We start from the raw sequence: 17,021 nt of genomic DNA, 5'->3' as shown, positions 1-17,021 counted from the left end.
CCACCCCCACTCTACCTTTTTCTCCCTCCTTCTCATCTAACCTCAGATATTACAGAAAATGCGCTGGGACTTAAAGGATTCATCACGAACTCACGCGTATCCCTGCTATAATTAAAAAATGTTTTGTTTTTTAATTAGTAAATGACTATTAATGGTGACAGCGGGTACAAATAGCTTTTTTCCCCTTTTAAACATTCATCAATTTAGACAGGTATATCGCCATGGTAACTTATGCTGTGAACAGGGTATGCTTCGGATTAGAGATCAAGAGGTATGAAATCACCGCCTACTGATGGACCAGTGCTCCAGAAAATCACCATCCCTGAAGATTCCTCAGACTTCTGAGTGGGTGTAAATTTTTAACAGCATCTAAAGTGTTGATGTCTTCCCGATGAGCATCAGTAATAAACATTCATAGACGCATCTTTATTCCCAACTTTACTGGTTTTATTTCCTTTATTGTTCCATAAATATCCTAAAACAGAGCAGGTACTTGCAGTATTTTTATGTAGTTGTGGATCGAATTCACTCAGAGAGTTACATTTATTCTTTACTCTCAGATCATTAAAGACACTCAAGCCTGCAGCTGAGAATAAAAAGTAAAACTTGCTCGACATTAATTTAATTACATACTTTACTGTAATCCATCAGACTGTGCTTTGTCCAAATGAGAGAGCTCTGTTAGAGAGATACGTTAATTTACACAGTTTGTATTTTTCCCTTTTTTTCCTGCCTTCCAAAAAGCTGTATTATGTATTAGCATAGTGGCGCTCTTCCACTCTTTCTCACCAAAGTGTTTAAAGCGCTCGCACATTCATTCTGTCTTTAATACTAAACTACTGCGCAGAGCTTTTCCTCGCACACACACCCACGCTGCAGCTTTGTCTTTCAGTCCGTATTGTGTGTTTAACCTCTACACCACCATTTGTGATTGGTCACATACTGACACCTTTCATGTGCATGCCCAGTGGAAACACTGAGTTAACTTATCGTGTTGATAACCAGCTTTGTGTGTCCGCTTATCCTGATTGTCAATGTTAGGTTCAGCATACTCAGGGTATTTTCCATTGTTTGGATCTGCTCACTCTGATTCAGAACAGGGTCTCGGCCTAGTAAACAAAACCATAAAGATGGCGAGTACTTACGTCTGCTCACATCCAGCAGAACTGTGCTCTGACGTCGGTCTCAGAATCGCTTAAATATTTATAATACTCTTTGTTTATTATAAAATGTTTGATGTCATTGTTTTTTTACTGAACACACACATCTGTTTAATCCATTTTCTGTTAACAGGGTCTAAAGAAACTTTTAACTAACAGTTATATGACCTGTGCACATTTTTTTGTGTCCATGATGGGTCTGATGGTGGATGATCTCTATCATATGGTTCAGTGTTTCTAAGGAGGTAATAAAGGAAGCACTAAAGCATGTTTTTAAGTAGTTAGAGGCGCTCTTATGAGGCCTTCTGGATCATGCACTCACAGGGCCCTCTGTTGATGTGATCTGTGTATGTTCTGAGGTGCCGGGAGTTATGTTTTACTGTGTGCAAGTGCAGGAAAGTAAGTCGCTCAGTTTGTTGTCTGGGCGCTGATATAGGATATGTTTCAGGGTGAGCTTTAGGTACTTTCAGCACAAATCTGATGAAACGCAAGAGTTTTTAAAATCAGAACTTCTGAGTATGCCTTCCCAGTATGCCAGTATGCCAAAAACAAACCAAAAATGATGATGTTGACAAACCTGTCTGATGACAGGTTTGTCAACATATTCCCAGAGTCTGCAAAAAAGAAACGAATACTAATTCAAGGCCTTAATGTTCAAACATTAAAGCTGGATTTCTCCTCTATGTGAAGCCTGATCATCATACATAATGAATATAATGGTGAGGTGCAGCTTATTTAGACCTCACATTTAAATATCCAACAAATCAGCTTCCTTCAAAATAACAGGACCCAAAAACGCTTCATATATTTGAGACAACCACTTTAATCGTCCAGAGGAAGCACTTGTTTAACCCAAAAATGGTTCAGAGTTAGCATTAGTTAGCATCACATCATACAGTTAAATCGATGGCTGTGTCCTGTTCTTCCCTGACACCTCCCTCGAGAGGACAGATAAGAAGCGGGGCCACGTTTCTCCCGTTGTTTTGAACACAGGGGTTGAAATACGGGTAGAGAGGCTCACTGAAGCTGCAACCGCCGTAAGTATAAATGTGAGTCTTTGCCTCTGCGTCATAGAAGGACACCGACCCTTCCTCATAGTCCAGGAATATGCTGACTTTCTTGGGGATTTCGTGAAGGTTGAGGGTGACCGAGGGTCCGGTGCAGGCGCTCAGACTGCCACCTTTTCGCCGGCAGATGGCCCAGTAACCGTTTTCAGGACGAACTGTGATGGCACCTTTTCTGTTGATGGACTCCTGGGCCACACCAAGATCCCAGTCTGTTTTATCCCCAACCTGAAACATGGTGTACAAAGAATTAGATGGAAAATGCAAGAGGAAGAGAAAATAATAACCACTATGAATAATAGCTTTTCCCCCCAGTTGTGTTGAAAAATACATTACTTTCTTTATATTTTGCTAAGAAAATGGGACATTGGTGAAGAGATTTATTACATTGTGCAAACATACATGTAAATACAGTATATAATGCAAAAACCGAGTTTGTATGTTGGCTGCCTTCAGGTAACCCCACAAAGTAGAGGTCTGGGCTCTAGGGAGGCCAATCCATGACTCACTGTTTCACTGTGTGTTTTTCTATCCAGGTAAGCTTTTACTGCACTGGCAGTGTATCCAAGGTTTATTCTCATGATAAGAAATGAAGCTATTGGCAGTCTTACATCTCCAAAATGGCATTGCAAATCTGAGGGTTCAATTTTGACAAGATTTGAAACACCGCTGGCTGAAATGCAGCCCCAGCCATGACAGTAATGACCAATAATTTGGAAATTTGGAGTCATCCCTCCATCAGACCTGTTTCTACTGGTTTTCAGTCCAGTTCTTGTCTAACCTGGCATACCTTAGCCTTTCCTTGACAGCCACCCTTTAAATGACACCACCTCCGATGAGTCTTCAGTGAACTGTTGATGGATCAACTGAAATGCTAGAAGCATCTCTGGTATTTGTTGGATTTTTTTTCTATTTCTTAAGGACATGACTTTCAGATCCTGATCCCACCTGAACTACCCAGTAGCGTCTTCCAGATGTGAAGCTTTGTTTCCCCAAAATGCAGACGCAGGAGTCAAACCGCTGGGGACTGTCTGGGAGCAGAGTCTTCTTCTTCTGGCTGGCGAGGCTCACCTGAGGATCAACAATGGGCTCATCATCGCTGCCAAAGCAAGTTTTTGCTTCATTCTGAATCTCTTTCTCCAATTGAGCATAAAAAACTGACAAAATCAGCATGTCCATCTAAGTGTGCTTGATAGAGTCAGTGATTATAGGGTGATACCTTCTTTTTATCTGTGGACAGAACCAGCCAGCCTGAAGCTGTCTCGGGATCCAGGGTCACATTGACTGCAGATACAAGAAGAAAACAGCAGGTCAGGTACTGATGAAGCTCAAATCAATTTATAGGAAAAAATGTCTAACTATATATTTGTGATCATACCTGCATATGCACTCATCTTGTCCACTTCTGCATGTCAAAAAGTTAAAGAATTAGATAATATATTTCTTTTTACGATGATTTGTTGTTCATGTTGCTGTAGGGTTACTCACCCTCTGCTGAGAGTTTGTTTGCAACTTCCTGGCACATGTCCCCCAGCATAGAAATGGCTCTCCTGACCATCCCCAGGGAGTTATCGGAGTGCAATGCCACCTCTGACCAATCTCTGGTGGCCGGGAGCCTGCTCAGAGACGGGAAACTCTAAAAGCAGAAGGGAGCTTTTTGTGAGCACCAGCTTTAAGATGCGGATGCAGCAGAGAGACGGTAAAATGCAGCAGATAAATCTGACCTGTAGGAGGTGGAGCGAGCTCTGCGTGAGCTCCAGGTGCTGCAGCTCGCTACTCCTCGTCTGAAGTTCTTGAATTTCCTTCTCCAGCTCTTCGCGCAGCTCCTCAGCTTTCCTCTCGGCTTCCATCTGCCTCTCCTCAAGATCCTTGGCGAGCTCGGCCTGCTGCCTCTCGATGGCGGTTATCAGCATGCTGCTGATCTGAGAACTGCTCTGGATCTCTCTTTCTGTGGCCCTCTATTGATTAAAATGATCAACTAGATAAATAAATAATGTGATAAATGAACTGCTTGGTTGCAAGCCTGACTTTTTGAACCAATCAACGACCTACTTTGCTTAGATCCACTGGACTTTTGATGTCTTCCATTTTTTTCAGCCTGTCCTGGATCATCTGTTGGATGTCGGACTTTGTCTCCCTCAGATTCATCTGGAGAAGATCAAACAATGTAAAAATGAGACAGTGAGAAGAAGAATGCACAAAAATCTGCGAGCTCAGGAAACCCCCCCTCCCAAAAAACGCAGTGCAAAGGAAGAAGCTTTTCCCTCACCTTCACCCTCCTGCTCTCCTTCTCCATGGGGACAATCTTGTGGTGCTTGTGGTCGCCCTCTGTGCATTTCGAGCACACAGGTGTGTGATCCTGCTTGCAGAACATCGTCAGGGGCTTGTTGTGCTTTCTGCACAGGTGGCTGGTGTTGAAGATTGCTGGATCTGTGAGGCGGTGTCTCTGCAGCGCTGGATCTCTCTGGTGAGGCACGAGGTGAATCTCACAGTAAGACGCCTGACACACCAGACACGACTTCACCGAGGGCGCCTTGTTCCCGTGGCAGACGTCACAGGGCACGTCTTCACGGTCTGATAGCTGGTGTGCAGGGGGCTCTACGTCCTCCCCATGCATCAGTGTGGGTGACAGAGACCTTTTGAAGATAATGTTAAATATCATTGAATATATTCAAATATATCTGCCATCTGGAAGAGAACACAAAACGGTACAGGACAATAAATTCAAATTAAGGGACTCTGGTGTGCCAGAAACACAATGCATAGCCAGCTGGACATGGTGTAAACATGCACTGTATGTGACATTGCAGGTCATGGTCAATATATGTGGCATTTAAGGTAGAGTAAGGCTCTATAATCAAGTTATGTTGGATATTAGCCAAATTAAGATATGTCGGTTTCCTTGTGAAAGTTTTTAATAGAGCTAACTTCTCGGCTAATGCTAACTAAATGGGCAGACAACGTGATTGGTCAGTTGATCCTGGATCTGCTTCCTACTCCACAGCCATGAAATCACACACAATTAAAGCAGTTCAGCATCGTGAATGCAGGGACTGGTGTACACACATTTACTGTACGTCTCTCATTTTGTATATTATTATTACTATTTATTTATTTTTAACACCGTACATTACTGCCCTCACTTTTGTTGCACTTGTACAATGGCAATAAAGATACTGGGATTGGGACACAAAGAGTCTGGAAGTAAAACAGACCTTTTGAAGAATTCAATCATGTCGGAAAAAGCTCGGTTGATCCTCAGCTCCGGTCGCTCTTTGAACGTCTCTTTGCACAGCGGACACTCCGACTTGTCCTTCGTGTCCCAGTAGCTTTCGATGCAATCCAGGCAGAAGTTGTGTCCACACGGGATTGAGACGGGATCCGTGTAGGTGTCCAGGCAGATGCAGCACCGGAACTGATTCTCCAATTGTACCGAGGCCATGTTTGTTACTGGAAAATACCACAAAAAGAGTCAGTCCTGTCTGTCCTGTTTGCAGATGGTAGGTGGAGGCATAGTTCAAAAGTATATTTAACATCTTGACAGATCCTGGCAGCCTTTTTCTTTTTTTGGGTTGCGGTTGATTTGTTTTGAATCACGTGTCAAATATGTGACATCACATGTCTGCTCAAGATAATAGACTCCTGAAAACCTGAAGTCTGAAACTGCTGCTTTATCTATCCTTTCATTAAATTTAAAACATCCATTTTTGTTTTTGAGTCAAAAAGGAATGAAAGCTCGCAGTTACAGAGCAACAAAAAGTCCCAACACAGACTCTGCAAACTACAGCTGCATCTCATTTAATGGTGTTAACTGAGCTGTGATCATGTAACGTCTGGTTCTGTTTCTGCAAGCCAAAAAAGCTGCAGAATGGATTTTAAGATCATCATTGAAGACGTCTAGAGGGGATCTAAATCTGACTATTTGTTTCCAACAAATATTCCAACATGTTGCACCAGCAAAAAATCAAGACAAAGTGCACTTTTGCAAATACTCAGTGTGAATACTGCAATAAACGTGTGTCATGTTACAGAGGCTGACACCACTTACACTTAACAGACTAGTTTGTTTCCACTTTTAGCACAATATGTCGCTTTGAATCAAACTTTGCAAATCGGCTCTTTTCTCAGGACAGGTTCAGTCGTTTTAAGCTCCCTGTGCTGATTGTCCGACTTCTTACTGCTCATTATTCCAAGACACCACAGAGGGATCACCCATCCAGCACAATTATTTTCTATATTTACCAATGAGTATAAAATACTGAAACTCAGACAGATTGTTGTAGATTCCTGTTTCCCACACCAGAAAACTGACCTTAAAAACCTAAATGCGACTGATTAAGTAGCTCATTTTTGTTGTGTTGTTTTAAAACATGTTTCTAACCATTCATGCCATTTACTATAACTCAGTAACTACATTTTTGAGTAAAAGTAATCTGATACATTTAAAGAAAAGCCTCAACTTGGTATACATTGTTTCCTCTCACAGTTTACAGTTTCATCTTCCAGTTTCTGCAGTGTAATAATAATAACGTTGTACCTGTTTGGGTGGACATGCTGGCAGCCCCGATCCTCACAGATGCAGCTTGTACTGTGTAGTTCACATTCAGCCTACAGAGACTTAAATACTCCTCACAGGTGCTCTTTGTTTGCGCTGAGATTATTTACACGAGCTCCTCCCTGAGTTCATTCTCGCAGGTTTTGCAGTCAGTCTGGTGTTTCTGGTTCTTCAGCTTCAGCTGCTGACTCCACTGTAGGTAACCCATAGCAAGAAATAAGGCCCAGTGATTGAGCAAACAGAGGTTAAAGCAGGGACGTTCTGTGTCACAACACTGAACTCTTATTGTAACGTTGACAAAGTTTCATCTGCTGCCTGCTACACTACACCATGCAAACATTCCCAGTTTTTTAGCGTAGCAAGAAAATACAAGTGAACACCTTACATGATAGTAGCATCAACTTTACTTTGTGAAGTTACTATCACGTGTTTATATTGATTAAACATAAAGATATAGAATAAAACAAAAAGTACTGTCACAGTAAATCTCAGTAAATACAATTTAATAATATTGTTCAGAATAGTTTTCTCTTCTTTTCTGTGTAATTCATATAAAGTTAACGAACTTAAATGCTTTTTAGTTTTAACTAACTTGCATTTTTGTCACATGACACAAGTTCGCCTTTGCACCCGCAGCTCGTTTAACCTCGGATCTTGAAAATCGATGCAGAGGAGGAGGAGCCGTCTATGAGCATGCACATCACAGATTTGTTGATTTGTCAGGTCGCAAGTGGCAACTTCAGCTTATCAGCTCCGAGTTGCAGAAAGATTTTCAGAGAGCCAAACCGGTTTTGTAGAGCTCCATCTTATCTTTGAGAGAAGAATAACCCCGACTCAGTCACACATTGGAGGGAACGTTGGTCCTTCTCTGTGTGTCAGATCATACAATGTGTCAGTTCCAGCAAACTCAGTTGCAGATTAATGATGCGTATTGTGCATTAATCTGAAGTTAATCATTAATATTAGTTATTATTATTTAGTGTGCACAGTAATTTCATGATGTTGCAAGTGCCATTTATCAAGTGTCCTGCACAAAGTTTTATCAGCGCTTAGGGGAAAAAAGGAAATATTTCCCAATATTGGCTTTTTCAGAGGTGTGTTCTCTCTGTTCTTAGTTTAGTTTCAATTCACATGAAATTGAAACTTCTAGCTACTCTGGTGCACACCAAAGCTATCTGTGCAACATGATGAGATTTCTTACGCTGAATAACATCGAATTTAAATTAATATTAAACTCTTGTAGAACTCTCTGTGTCCTTTTGTCACTTTAGCACTAAATCTTTTCTCTTGTTCTGGTTAACACTCGCTCCATCGTCAGCTCAGAGGACAAAATCTAAAATCAACCAGAAAAACAAAATCCTTCAAAATCAAAACCTAAGATTCAGGCCAGCCTTAGGAAAGACACAGTAAGTGTTCATTTGCATTCATTTATCAATCATTCAAGTCACTTACGCACATGTACACACCTGTGCTCAAATAAATGAGTCACATCCACACAATGAGTCCAGCTGAATGTCTTGTGTGTAAAGAATGTTTAAAAGTCTGTTATGTATAAACGGTCAGATTAATTATTAATGTGTCTTTGTTGTATTATTACATAAGCAACGTTTCACTGTTTGCATCTTGATGAAGTACACAGAACTCAGTATTACACATAATAATGTTCTTACATAATCTTATATAAGAGATGCCACTGAATACTACAACAAAAAATATAAAAATTTTAACTTGTTTCAGAAACTTTACATATATTTATATATATAAAGTTTCTGAAACGATATATATACATATAGATCTCTCTCTCTCTCTCTCTCTCTCTCTCTCTATATATATATATATATATATATATATATATATGTATGTATCCTTCAAGTAGTAACAATAAACTACACCCCTGTTCGCATATCTTATTTAGGAACAGCAACACCAGTGTGTTTGGATCCTTAAACATCTTAGTAACAGGAAGGGAGTGGGACAAGGAGCATTTTTTGAATTACTAAATTGCCACTGAACAGAACAGGAACTTTATTTGTTAAAATGTGATGCTAAGGTGCTCTGACCAAGCTCTGCACATTTTGGAAATGATGTATGACCAAAGCAGGCTGCACGGTGTCCGGAGAGGAACGGCTGCTCCCAATTTTCAGTCCATTCAATACTTGTTGACACAAACCACCGGTGCAGCCTCATGTTGCTTCAGTGTGAAGTAGCAGTAGTTCAGCTGATGAAGAAAACTCTGAACACAAGTAAGCGCAAAGTGAAGTACTTCAACATTGCTCTTACATTTAATTACACGCACTTTTTCTTTGTTACTGTTTCAGTCAACAAACCATAAGAGCTCATCAAAAGGCACGTACATAAAACAGCCCACAGCGTTGTGCTAACCTGACTCACATCTGAAGAATGTTTAATCTTCCCCGCGCTGCCAAAACCTCCACATACCAGCTGGATCAGGTGATACCTGGTCGTGGTTACAGATCAGGAAACATCCCTACCTCACAACATGAAGCAGACATTATCACCAGGTTGAAATGAACTCTGGGCCTTTTCTTAATTTAGATCCAGCTTTTATGTTGTTTAGATCAGGTGTGTCATTTGTTGTTAGCTCACCTGAATAAAAGAAACAAATTTGTAAAGAGAGAGCAGGTTTTGCCTCTCAGACCTCTTATACTTACATACCTGCTCTACTGCTAACGCAAGGATTTAATTGGCCAATCAGATGGGAGTAACTGAGGGCATTTAGGCATGTAGACATGGTCAAGGTGACCTGAGAGAACTCCTGATTGAGGGCCTTTGGTGTGAGCCTTGAGTCTTAATACAGATTTATTATCTTAAACAAACACAACAAGACCTTAGCTAAATGTTCTCAGCATGTAACGTGTGGTTAATGTTGTGAACAAGATTATATTTAATCCAAGCAACAATCTTTTTCTTGTCTTAACTAAGAAAAAAATATCTATATTTTGCATTTTTACACAGACTCTGGCCTTCAGTCTGGTAGTTTAACCATTAACACACATCATGTTTCGTTAACCAATAATAAGCTTTGTACACTTACACACCACTTTATTAGAAACACACGTGCACCTGCTCACTGATGCAGTCATGTGGCAGCACCGAGAGTCCTAAACTCCTGCTGACAGACGTGAAGAGCTGCAGTTAATGTTCACATCCAAGATCAGAAAGGTGAAAACACAAGATCGCCGACTGAAACTTCATCATTAGTGACAGAACTGGCTCAACATTTAACATCAGCAGTACAAATCCATAACGCAGGCTGTGGTGCTGTAAAGCTCTTTGAGCATTTTTATCAGCTTAATGTCAGTGAACGAGGGTTTGAATATCACAGTCAGTTTGTTATCAGTCAATATGAAGTGGCTTTTATCAGTTTTCTCTCCCCTAGATATTGGTAATATTGGTGGACTCCTTCACCTATTAGCAGACTCGGGAGACTGCTATCACCTCCTTTGATTATGCAAACAAGACGACTGAAACTCCTCCTCTCTAAAAACAGCAACTAAAGGTAGTATGAGGGGGTCAGAGGGGCGGCGTAAGTTTTGGGTTTACACACAGGCTGATTCAGTTGGTTTGAACAACAAACTGAGGTTTGTAAATTACACAGGTATGAGTTAAAACACAGTTGTTCACAACCAAATGTAAAAAGTCCAGATTTTATTAGGTTGTCAAGCATCAACTAGGCATAACAGCCGTGTGGTGGCCTGACATTAACTTTTAGTGTACAAACTGGTGACTCCACAAAGTCTAAAACTGGTTCCATGATCAGGACAATGAGTTCACTGTGAGAGTGTCTGTGTTCACCCGAGAAGTGGGGTGTGGTAGTACGGGTCATTGACAGGATGGATGACTGTGAATGCTCTAAATGTTTTTGGTTCTTTCCTGTTGAACAACTTGAACAAAAAGGCAACTGCACTTTTTTTTAAGCCTGTGAAGATGTTTACTCGCATCCAGGAATCTAAGTTTCAGCTCATGCACTGAAAAATCATCTTTTTCAAGCTTACTTCCTGCTGTTTATTTGGGAAGATAGAGAGCTTTCCATTAAGTGTCATCTGTCTTTGTTTTCTTATCATTTTAATTTGTCAAGGATAAATCTATGTGTACCTCTTCTATAGATAAATATGTCTGCTAGTGTACGACTACTGTGCTGGGATGTAAGAGATTTAATAGACCTGGAAAATCTTTATATTACTGATGTATATGCCGTTGCTTTAAATATTACTGTAAACTGTTATGGTGATCTGAGTTGCACTGGTGGGGAGTAGATTTCTGTCCCAGGTAGGGCTGGAGTGGCCACAGGGAGCACTAGTTTATTTCTTGGTGACCTGAGGTTTGTTTCGACCTGCCGAGAAACTTCAGTCAGCAAATAGTTTACAGATCGCCCAGAATCCATCCAGTCCAACACATGAGCTAAAACACAAAATAAGGAGTAATCATCTGCACAAACAGAGCAGCCTGGGATGATGTCCTGGCCTGTGTCAATCAGGCGCCTGGAAAAAAAGAAGGAGGACATGACGATTCTCACTCTCGTAGTGGAAAAATCAGAAATTTCTGAACATATTTGAGCCGCAGCCAAAATCTTGGAAAAAAAAAATTGCAACTGGTTCTTGTGATACAACCTGATAAAAGGTGAAGAAATCAGAAAAACCGGCATCATTGTTCCTCTGGGAAAGATTTGAATGTCTGTAACAAATCTTGTGCTGAAGCATCACAGAGACGGTGGCATTCAAATGAAAGCATGGCTAAAAAGGGAGAGCTGTCTATATACTGCATATTTGTGCTTTGTCCCTCCACAGCATTATTATACAACAGTTTTCTTTTCACAGATGCCAGTCTGGACTCTTATGCCGGACAGTCAGGATGCGATCTGTGCATCCCAGTTCAGGGTCTCATGAGGATACTACCTTGTCTACTTCAAAAGCCCCTTCAGTGCTTTTGTCCACATTTATCACAGCTGCTGTAAAATTGTGCTCTCCTCAGTGTCTGTTATACTGGAGACTGTTGTTAGTGTGGCAGTCAGGTGATGGTCAGCTGTAACCGAAACCAAAACACATATCAGGTTTAGTCAAAGCTGCAATAAATTAAAAAATAAAAATAACCCTTTGCTGTCACAGATGTGCAACATCCTGTTTGGGATCGGTGAGCAATATTTTTATTTTGACAGGAGCTCGATTGTCTCCAAATGCTTTCAGCCTTGAAGCAGTGACAGCAAAGTGGACAGTATTCATGCCTCAGTCTGTTCCCCACCTCACCCACACAGGCAGAGCAGAGCCAGTGTTTCCGGGACTTTTATCCTTCGCGTGGGTTTATCTGTTAAATCACGCCACCTGCCGAATGTTTCAGTCATCAGCAGCTTTTAGTGGAGACAACAGAAAGCTTCAATCACTGCTTCTGTGCTTACGGTCAATAAGTTCTATGTGAATTTTAGGGCTACAGCGACACCCAGTGGTCATTAAAAATGTTACTGTGGGTCAGTGTCTGCTCCTATGTGTGCTCCACTGAACGACAAACTGCTGCTCATTTCATTCAGTCACAGTTCAGACTACAGATGTTTTTTAGGTCCACACTTAAAGAAAATATAAACTGGCACAAAAACGATCCACATTTGAACTGACAGAATGTCACCGTACCTGACTGTGCTGTTCAGAAACTATTAGTGTACAGAAAATGAGAAAAGGAGTATTTTTTGGTCTGAGACTACTCGAGGGTAATTAGTATAAAACACTATCTTATCTGCATATTTTCTCATTCTAAGTAAGCTGCATTGTAAATAAACTCTTTAACTTTTGTTCAGGACTCCTGCATTTGAGCCCCTTTTCATTCATCTGACTACAAATTCAGATATGCTTAGTATACTGCCCAACAGCAGAAGGTTGTGAATTTCTGTACAACATGTTTAAGCACAAGACAGAGAAGTGTAATTGTCGCTTAATACAACACACAGGGTATAGCAGAACCTTACTGGAAAATGTTCATTTGTGAAAAAGCAAAAGACAAAATGCAAGTGTAACCTATAATGCAAGTGTTACTGTAAAATGTAAATATAAGTTATATTTTACACTTCACTTACATTTACACTGTAAAATGTAAGTGAAGTGTAAAATTTAACTGTAACTTGCATTTTACATTTTGTTTACTTTTACAGTGTAAAATGTGTAAATGTAAGTGTGATGTAATAGCACCTGTGCACAAATGTAAGTTGCACTAAGTGTAAGAAATATAAAGCAGTGTGAGATTCTGTGAAAAGGAAATGATATGTTTTTTTCTCCCCCTGCAGTTGCTGTTGCTACAAGTCAGTTATGAATGACCTTTGAGCCGTGCTACTCAAGCAGGATAAAGCACACTTTTATTGTAGTTATTGGGATACAAATACACAAATATAATTAAGTAGCAGAAGTAGGTTTTAAGAAAGTATTTCTATTGGTAAATAACAGGAAGAAACCCTTGTTCACATAAACTCATTAAAGTGCTGCTTTTTTAATGATAAACCTACAAGCAAACACTGTACATCATCTATAAACATAATACATGAAGACATTTTAAAAAGATCTTCCAGCACCTCCAGCACTAAAACTGCAGCTTCAGTGCTCTGTCCCACATAAGATACTCTAAAGTTCAATACAGTGTTGACACAGAATGAGTCTGACTCACCATCCATGATGCAAAGAAACGCAGCGTGCAGACTACGTGGTTTGATGTCAGCTTTTGTGTCAGTCTTTGATGATTTGTTGCTTATGGGGGTATGTTCCCGTGCTTTGTCTGTCACCAGTGGTTTGACTACCCCACGAGAGGTTGTTGAGTCGTTTTTCTTTTTGTTTTAATTGTATTTTTTCTTAGTTTGATCCTGTTCACATTCTAGTATCTGAAACCTTTATTGTTGCTAATGCTGTAGTTAGGATTTAGTTTGTGGAGTTACTTGTTTTTTGTTTCCAGAGTATAACTTTTGTACCATGATCAGTGTGTCATGACTTTCTGCTTGTTATCTTTTGTTTTCTGTGCTCCATTTTCTAATTCTAACTTTAGAATTTGTCTAAACTCTGTGTTGGGATAAAAAGCTAAAAGAACACAGCAGACACTGAGGGATTCAGTTCACATTTATTTCAGCTTAAATACATCACAATAATCCAAATTTTTACAATAATGACAAGAAATTATATCTGATCTACAGTATTAACTATTTGTTTCCAACAAATATTCCAACATGTTGCACCAGCAAAAAATCAAGACAAAGTGCACTTTTGCAAATACTCAGTGTGAATACTGCAATAAAAGTGTGTCATGTTACAGAGGCTGACACCACTTACACTTAACAGACTAGTTTGTTTCCACTTTTAGCACAATATGTCGCTTTGAATCATACTTTGCAAATCGGCTCTTTTTCAGGACAGGTTCAGTCGTTTTAAGCTCCCTGTGCTGATTGTCCGACTTCTTACTGCTCATTATTCCAAGACACCACAGAGGGATCACCCATCCAGCACAATTATTTTCTATATTTACCAATGAGTATAAAATACTGAAACTCAGACAGATTGTTGTAGATTCCTGTTTCCCACACCAGAAAACTGACCTTAAAAACCTAAATGCGACTGATTAAGTAGCTCATTTTTGTTGTGTTGTTTTAAAACATGTTTCTAACCATTCATGCCATTTACTATAACCCAGTAACTACATTTTTGAGTAAAAGTAATCTGATACATTTAAAGAAAAGCCTCAACTTGGTATACATTGTTTCCTCTCACAGTTTACAGTTTCATCTTCCAGTTTCTGCAGTGTAATAATAATAACGTTGTACCTGTTTGGGTGGACATGCTGGCAGCCCCGATCCTCACAGATGCAGCTTGTACTGTGTAGTTCACATTCAGCCTACAGAGACTTAAATACTCCTCACAGGTGCTCTTTGTTTGCGCTGAGATTATTTACACGAGCTCCTCCCTGAGTTCATTCTCGCAGGTTTTGCAGTCAGTCTGGTGTTTCTGGTTCTTCAGCTTCAGCTGCTGACTCCACTGTAGGTAACCCATAGCAAGAAATAAGGTGCAGTGATTGAGCAAACAGAGGTTAAAGCAGAGACCGAAGTTTTGGAGTCATCTGTGTCACAACACTGAACCCTTATTGTAACGTTGACAAAGTTTCATCTGCTGCCTGCTACACTACACCATGCAATTTAATAATAAGTTAATCTCTAATACCTTTAAGCAAATAGTATTCTGCAACTACAATGTCAATGTCAGTCATGACCTTGATAGCATGTTGAAAGAAAAGTCATTTTCTTTTTACCTAAAATACCCACTTGCACCTAAAATGAAAGAAACACACTTCAGAATCATATCTGGCATTTATCCAGTTGGAGAACTCCTGTATAAAAGGTTTAATTTTGAGGCCGACTCTTGTGCTTTCTGTTCTTCCGATCCAGAAACACTAGAGCATCTATTTTTCACTTGTCAGTATGTTAATGCTTTTTGGTTTGAAATACACTGTTGGGTTTCACTCAGAATTTCTAATATACCTTCCTTCACATCTAAGGATGTTCTTTACTTTATGGACAATCTGGATTCTGAAATCTCAGATGTTGTCAATTTTGTAATAGTGAGTTTTTACATAAATGAATAAGTTTTTTATTCATTTATGTAAGTGGAAGAATGCCTCTCCTATGTTTACCGTCTTCTTGAATTACTTTTGTCAATATTTTAAGTCACTTAAGCTTATTTCAAATATGAATAAAAAAACTGCTGTACTATACTGTAAAATCACAAAATACTTGCTATTCTAATTTTCCTGCCTGTGTCAAAAGGTCTATGTTCCTTATTACTTTACCCTAGAAACTTTTATTTTCTCCCTGTAAAGTTATAATGACTTGCTTCACCATCTTTATAATGTAAATCGTTACAATTCTGGTCTGTTTCCTTGACTTGTTTTGTATATGAAAATTTCTTTCAATAAAAAAAAAAAAAAAATTGTCAGCCGCATTTGAAGGAGTCGACGAATTGGGACAGCCTTCGTCGCATGGCTGTGACGGAATTGGTCTTCAAATGCGGCCTCCGGAGGATGCAGCTGACGAGGGTCTGGAATAAATGTAAATTATTACCTGTCAAAGAGTGTAATGTTCAGAGTATTTGTAATAGTTAAAAATGAAACAACATATTTAGGTCTGATTATCTGCAAAGATCCAAAAGACAGAATCTTACAAAATTTTCCCCCAATTATTAAAAAATCTCAAACCAAATTAAATCAATGGTTGCAGAGAGATTTAAGTTTAAGAGGAAGGGTATTGCTCTCAAAAGCAGAACGTCTGTCTCGACTGACTTATGCAGCAATTTCTCTGCATGTGGACGGCAAAACTTGTAAGGATATTGATCGAATGCTCTTCAACTTCCTCTGGAAAAACGGGACACATTACATCAGAAAAAGTGTATTGATGAATGACTATGAACACGGTGGTCTCAATGTTTTGGATTTTACTACTCTAAACAATACATTTAAGATTAATTGGGCTAAACATTTTCTTAAAAATCTGGTATCTACTTGGAATTTTATTCCTCACTACATTTTCTCTAAGTTTGGCGGTCTAAGTTTTATCTTAGGTTGTGATTATAATATAGATAATCTTCCAGAAAACCTTTCGATGTTTCACAAACAAGTTCTATTAGCTTGGTCCCTTATATATAAACACAACTTCACACCCCATACGTATTCAATTTGGAATAATAGGAACATAGTGTATAAAAATAAATCATTATTTTTTTCTAGGTGGGTTGAGGTTTGGATATATAGCAAACTGGAAAGCAATTAAAATCCAAATAGATCAAATGAATATTAGCCCAGTTCTCCCATTACCAGTCGTACCACCATGGATACTCCCAAATACAAAAGTAGACCATAGGTTGTAAAACAGTACTCATATAGTACAAGATTGTATTAATCAGTTTTATGGTTTTGTACAAATTTATACAGATAATTAAAAAAAATAAAGGCAATCATGTGGGTGTGGCATTTAATGTTCCAGAATTCCAGATAAAGGTACACTGTAAAAAAAATTGTAATATAAAAGTATTTTACTGTGTATTTTACAGTTTTGTACTGTTCTTCTAGAATATCATTAAATTTACATAAATAGACTGTGATTTTACATTTCAAATGTAAATTGACGTAAAATCACTGTAAATGTAATAAAACATAATTTTCTTGTTATGTAAATGTATTTGTCTGTACATATGCATATTTAGATTGTTAAAA

General features: G+C 39.2%; 1 protein-coding gene across 1 annotated transcript; it reads right to left on the bottom strand.

Moving 5' to 3' along the window:
- Nucleotides 1-481: 481 nt before the first annotated feature.
- On the bottom strand, nt 482-6,893 carry LOC118455976 (E3 ubiquitin-protein ligase TRIM39-like). The gene is made up of 10 exons (XM_087839267.1): nt 6,762-6,893; nt 5,440-5,674; nt 4,494-4,860; nt 4,277-4,372; nt 3,949-4,182; nt 3,713-3,860; nt 3,603-3,629; nt 3,444-3,508; nt 3,173-3,295; nt 482-2,452 (listed from the first exon to the last, which is right to left on the bottom strand). The coding sequence occupies exons 1-10, from the start codon at nt 6,775-6,777 to the stop codon at nt 2,051-2,053; spliced, it is 1,713 nt and encodes a 570-aa protein (XP_087695393.1). The 5' UTR covers nt 6,778-6,893; the 3' UTR covers nt 482-2,050.
- Between the last annotated feature and the right edge of the window lie 10,128 nt (nt 6,894-17,021).

This window comes from Neolamprologus brichardi, chromosome 3 (genome assembly GCF_056152115.1).
Source record: "Neolamprologus brichardi isolate AB-2024 chromosome 3, ASM5615211v1, whole genome shotgun sequence".
In the NCBI taxonomy this organism is placed as follows: Eukaryota; Metazoa; Chordata; class Actinopteri; order Cichliformes; family Cichlidae; genus Neolamprologus; species Neolamprologus brichardi.
This window is presented reverse-complemented; position numbering and strand designations above follow the sequence as displayed.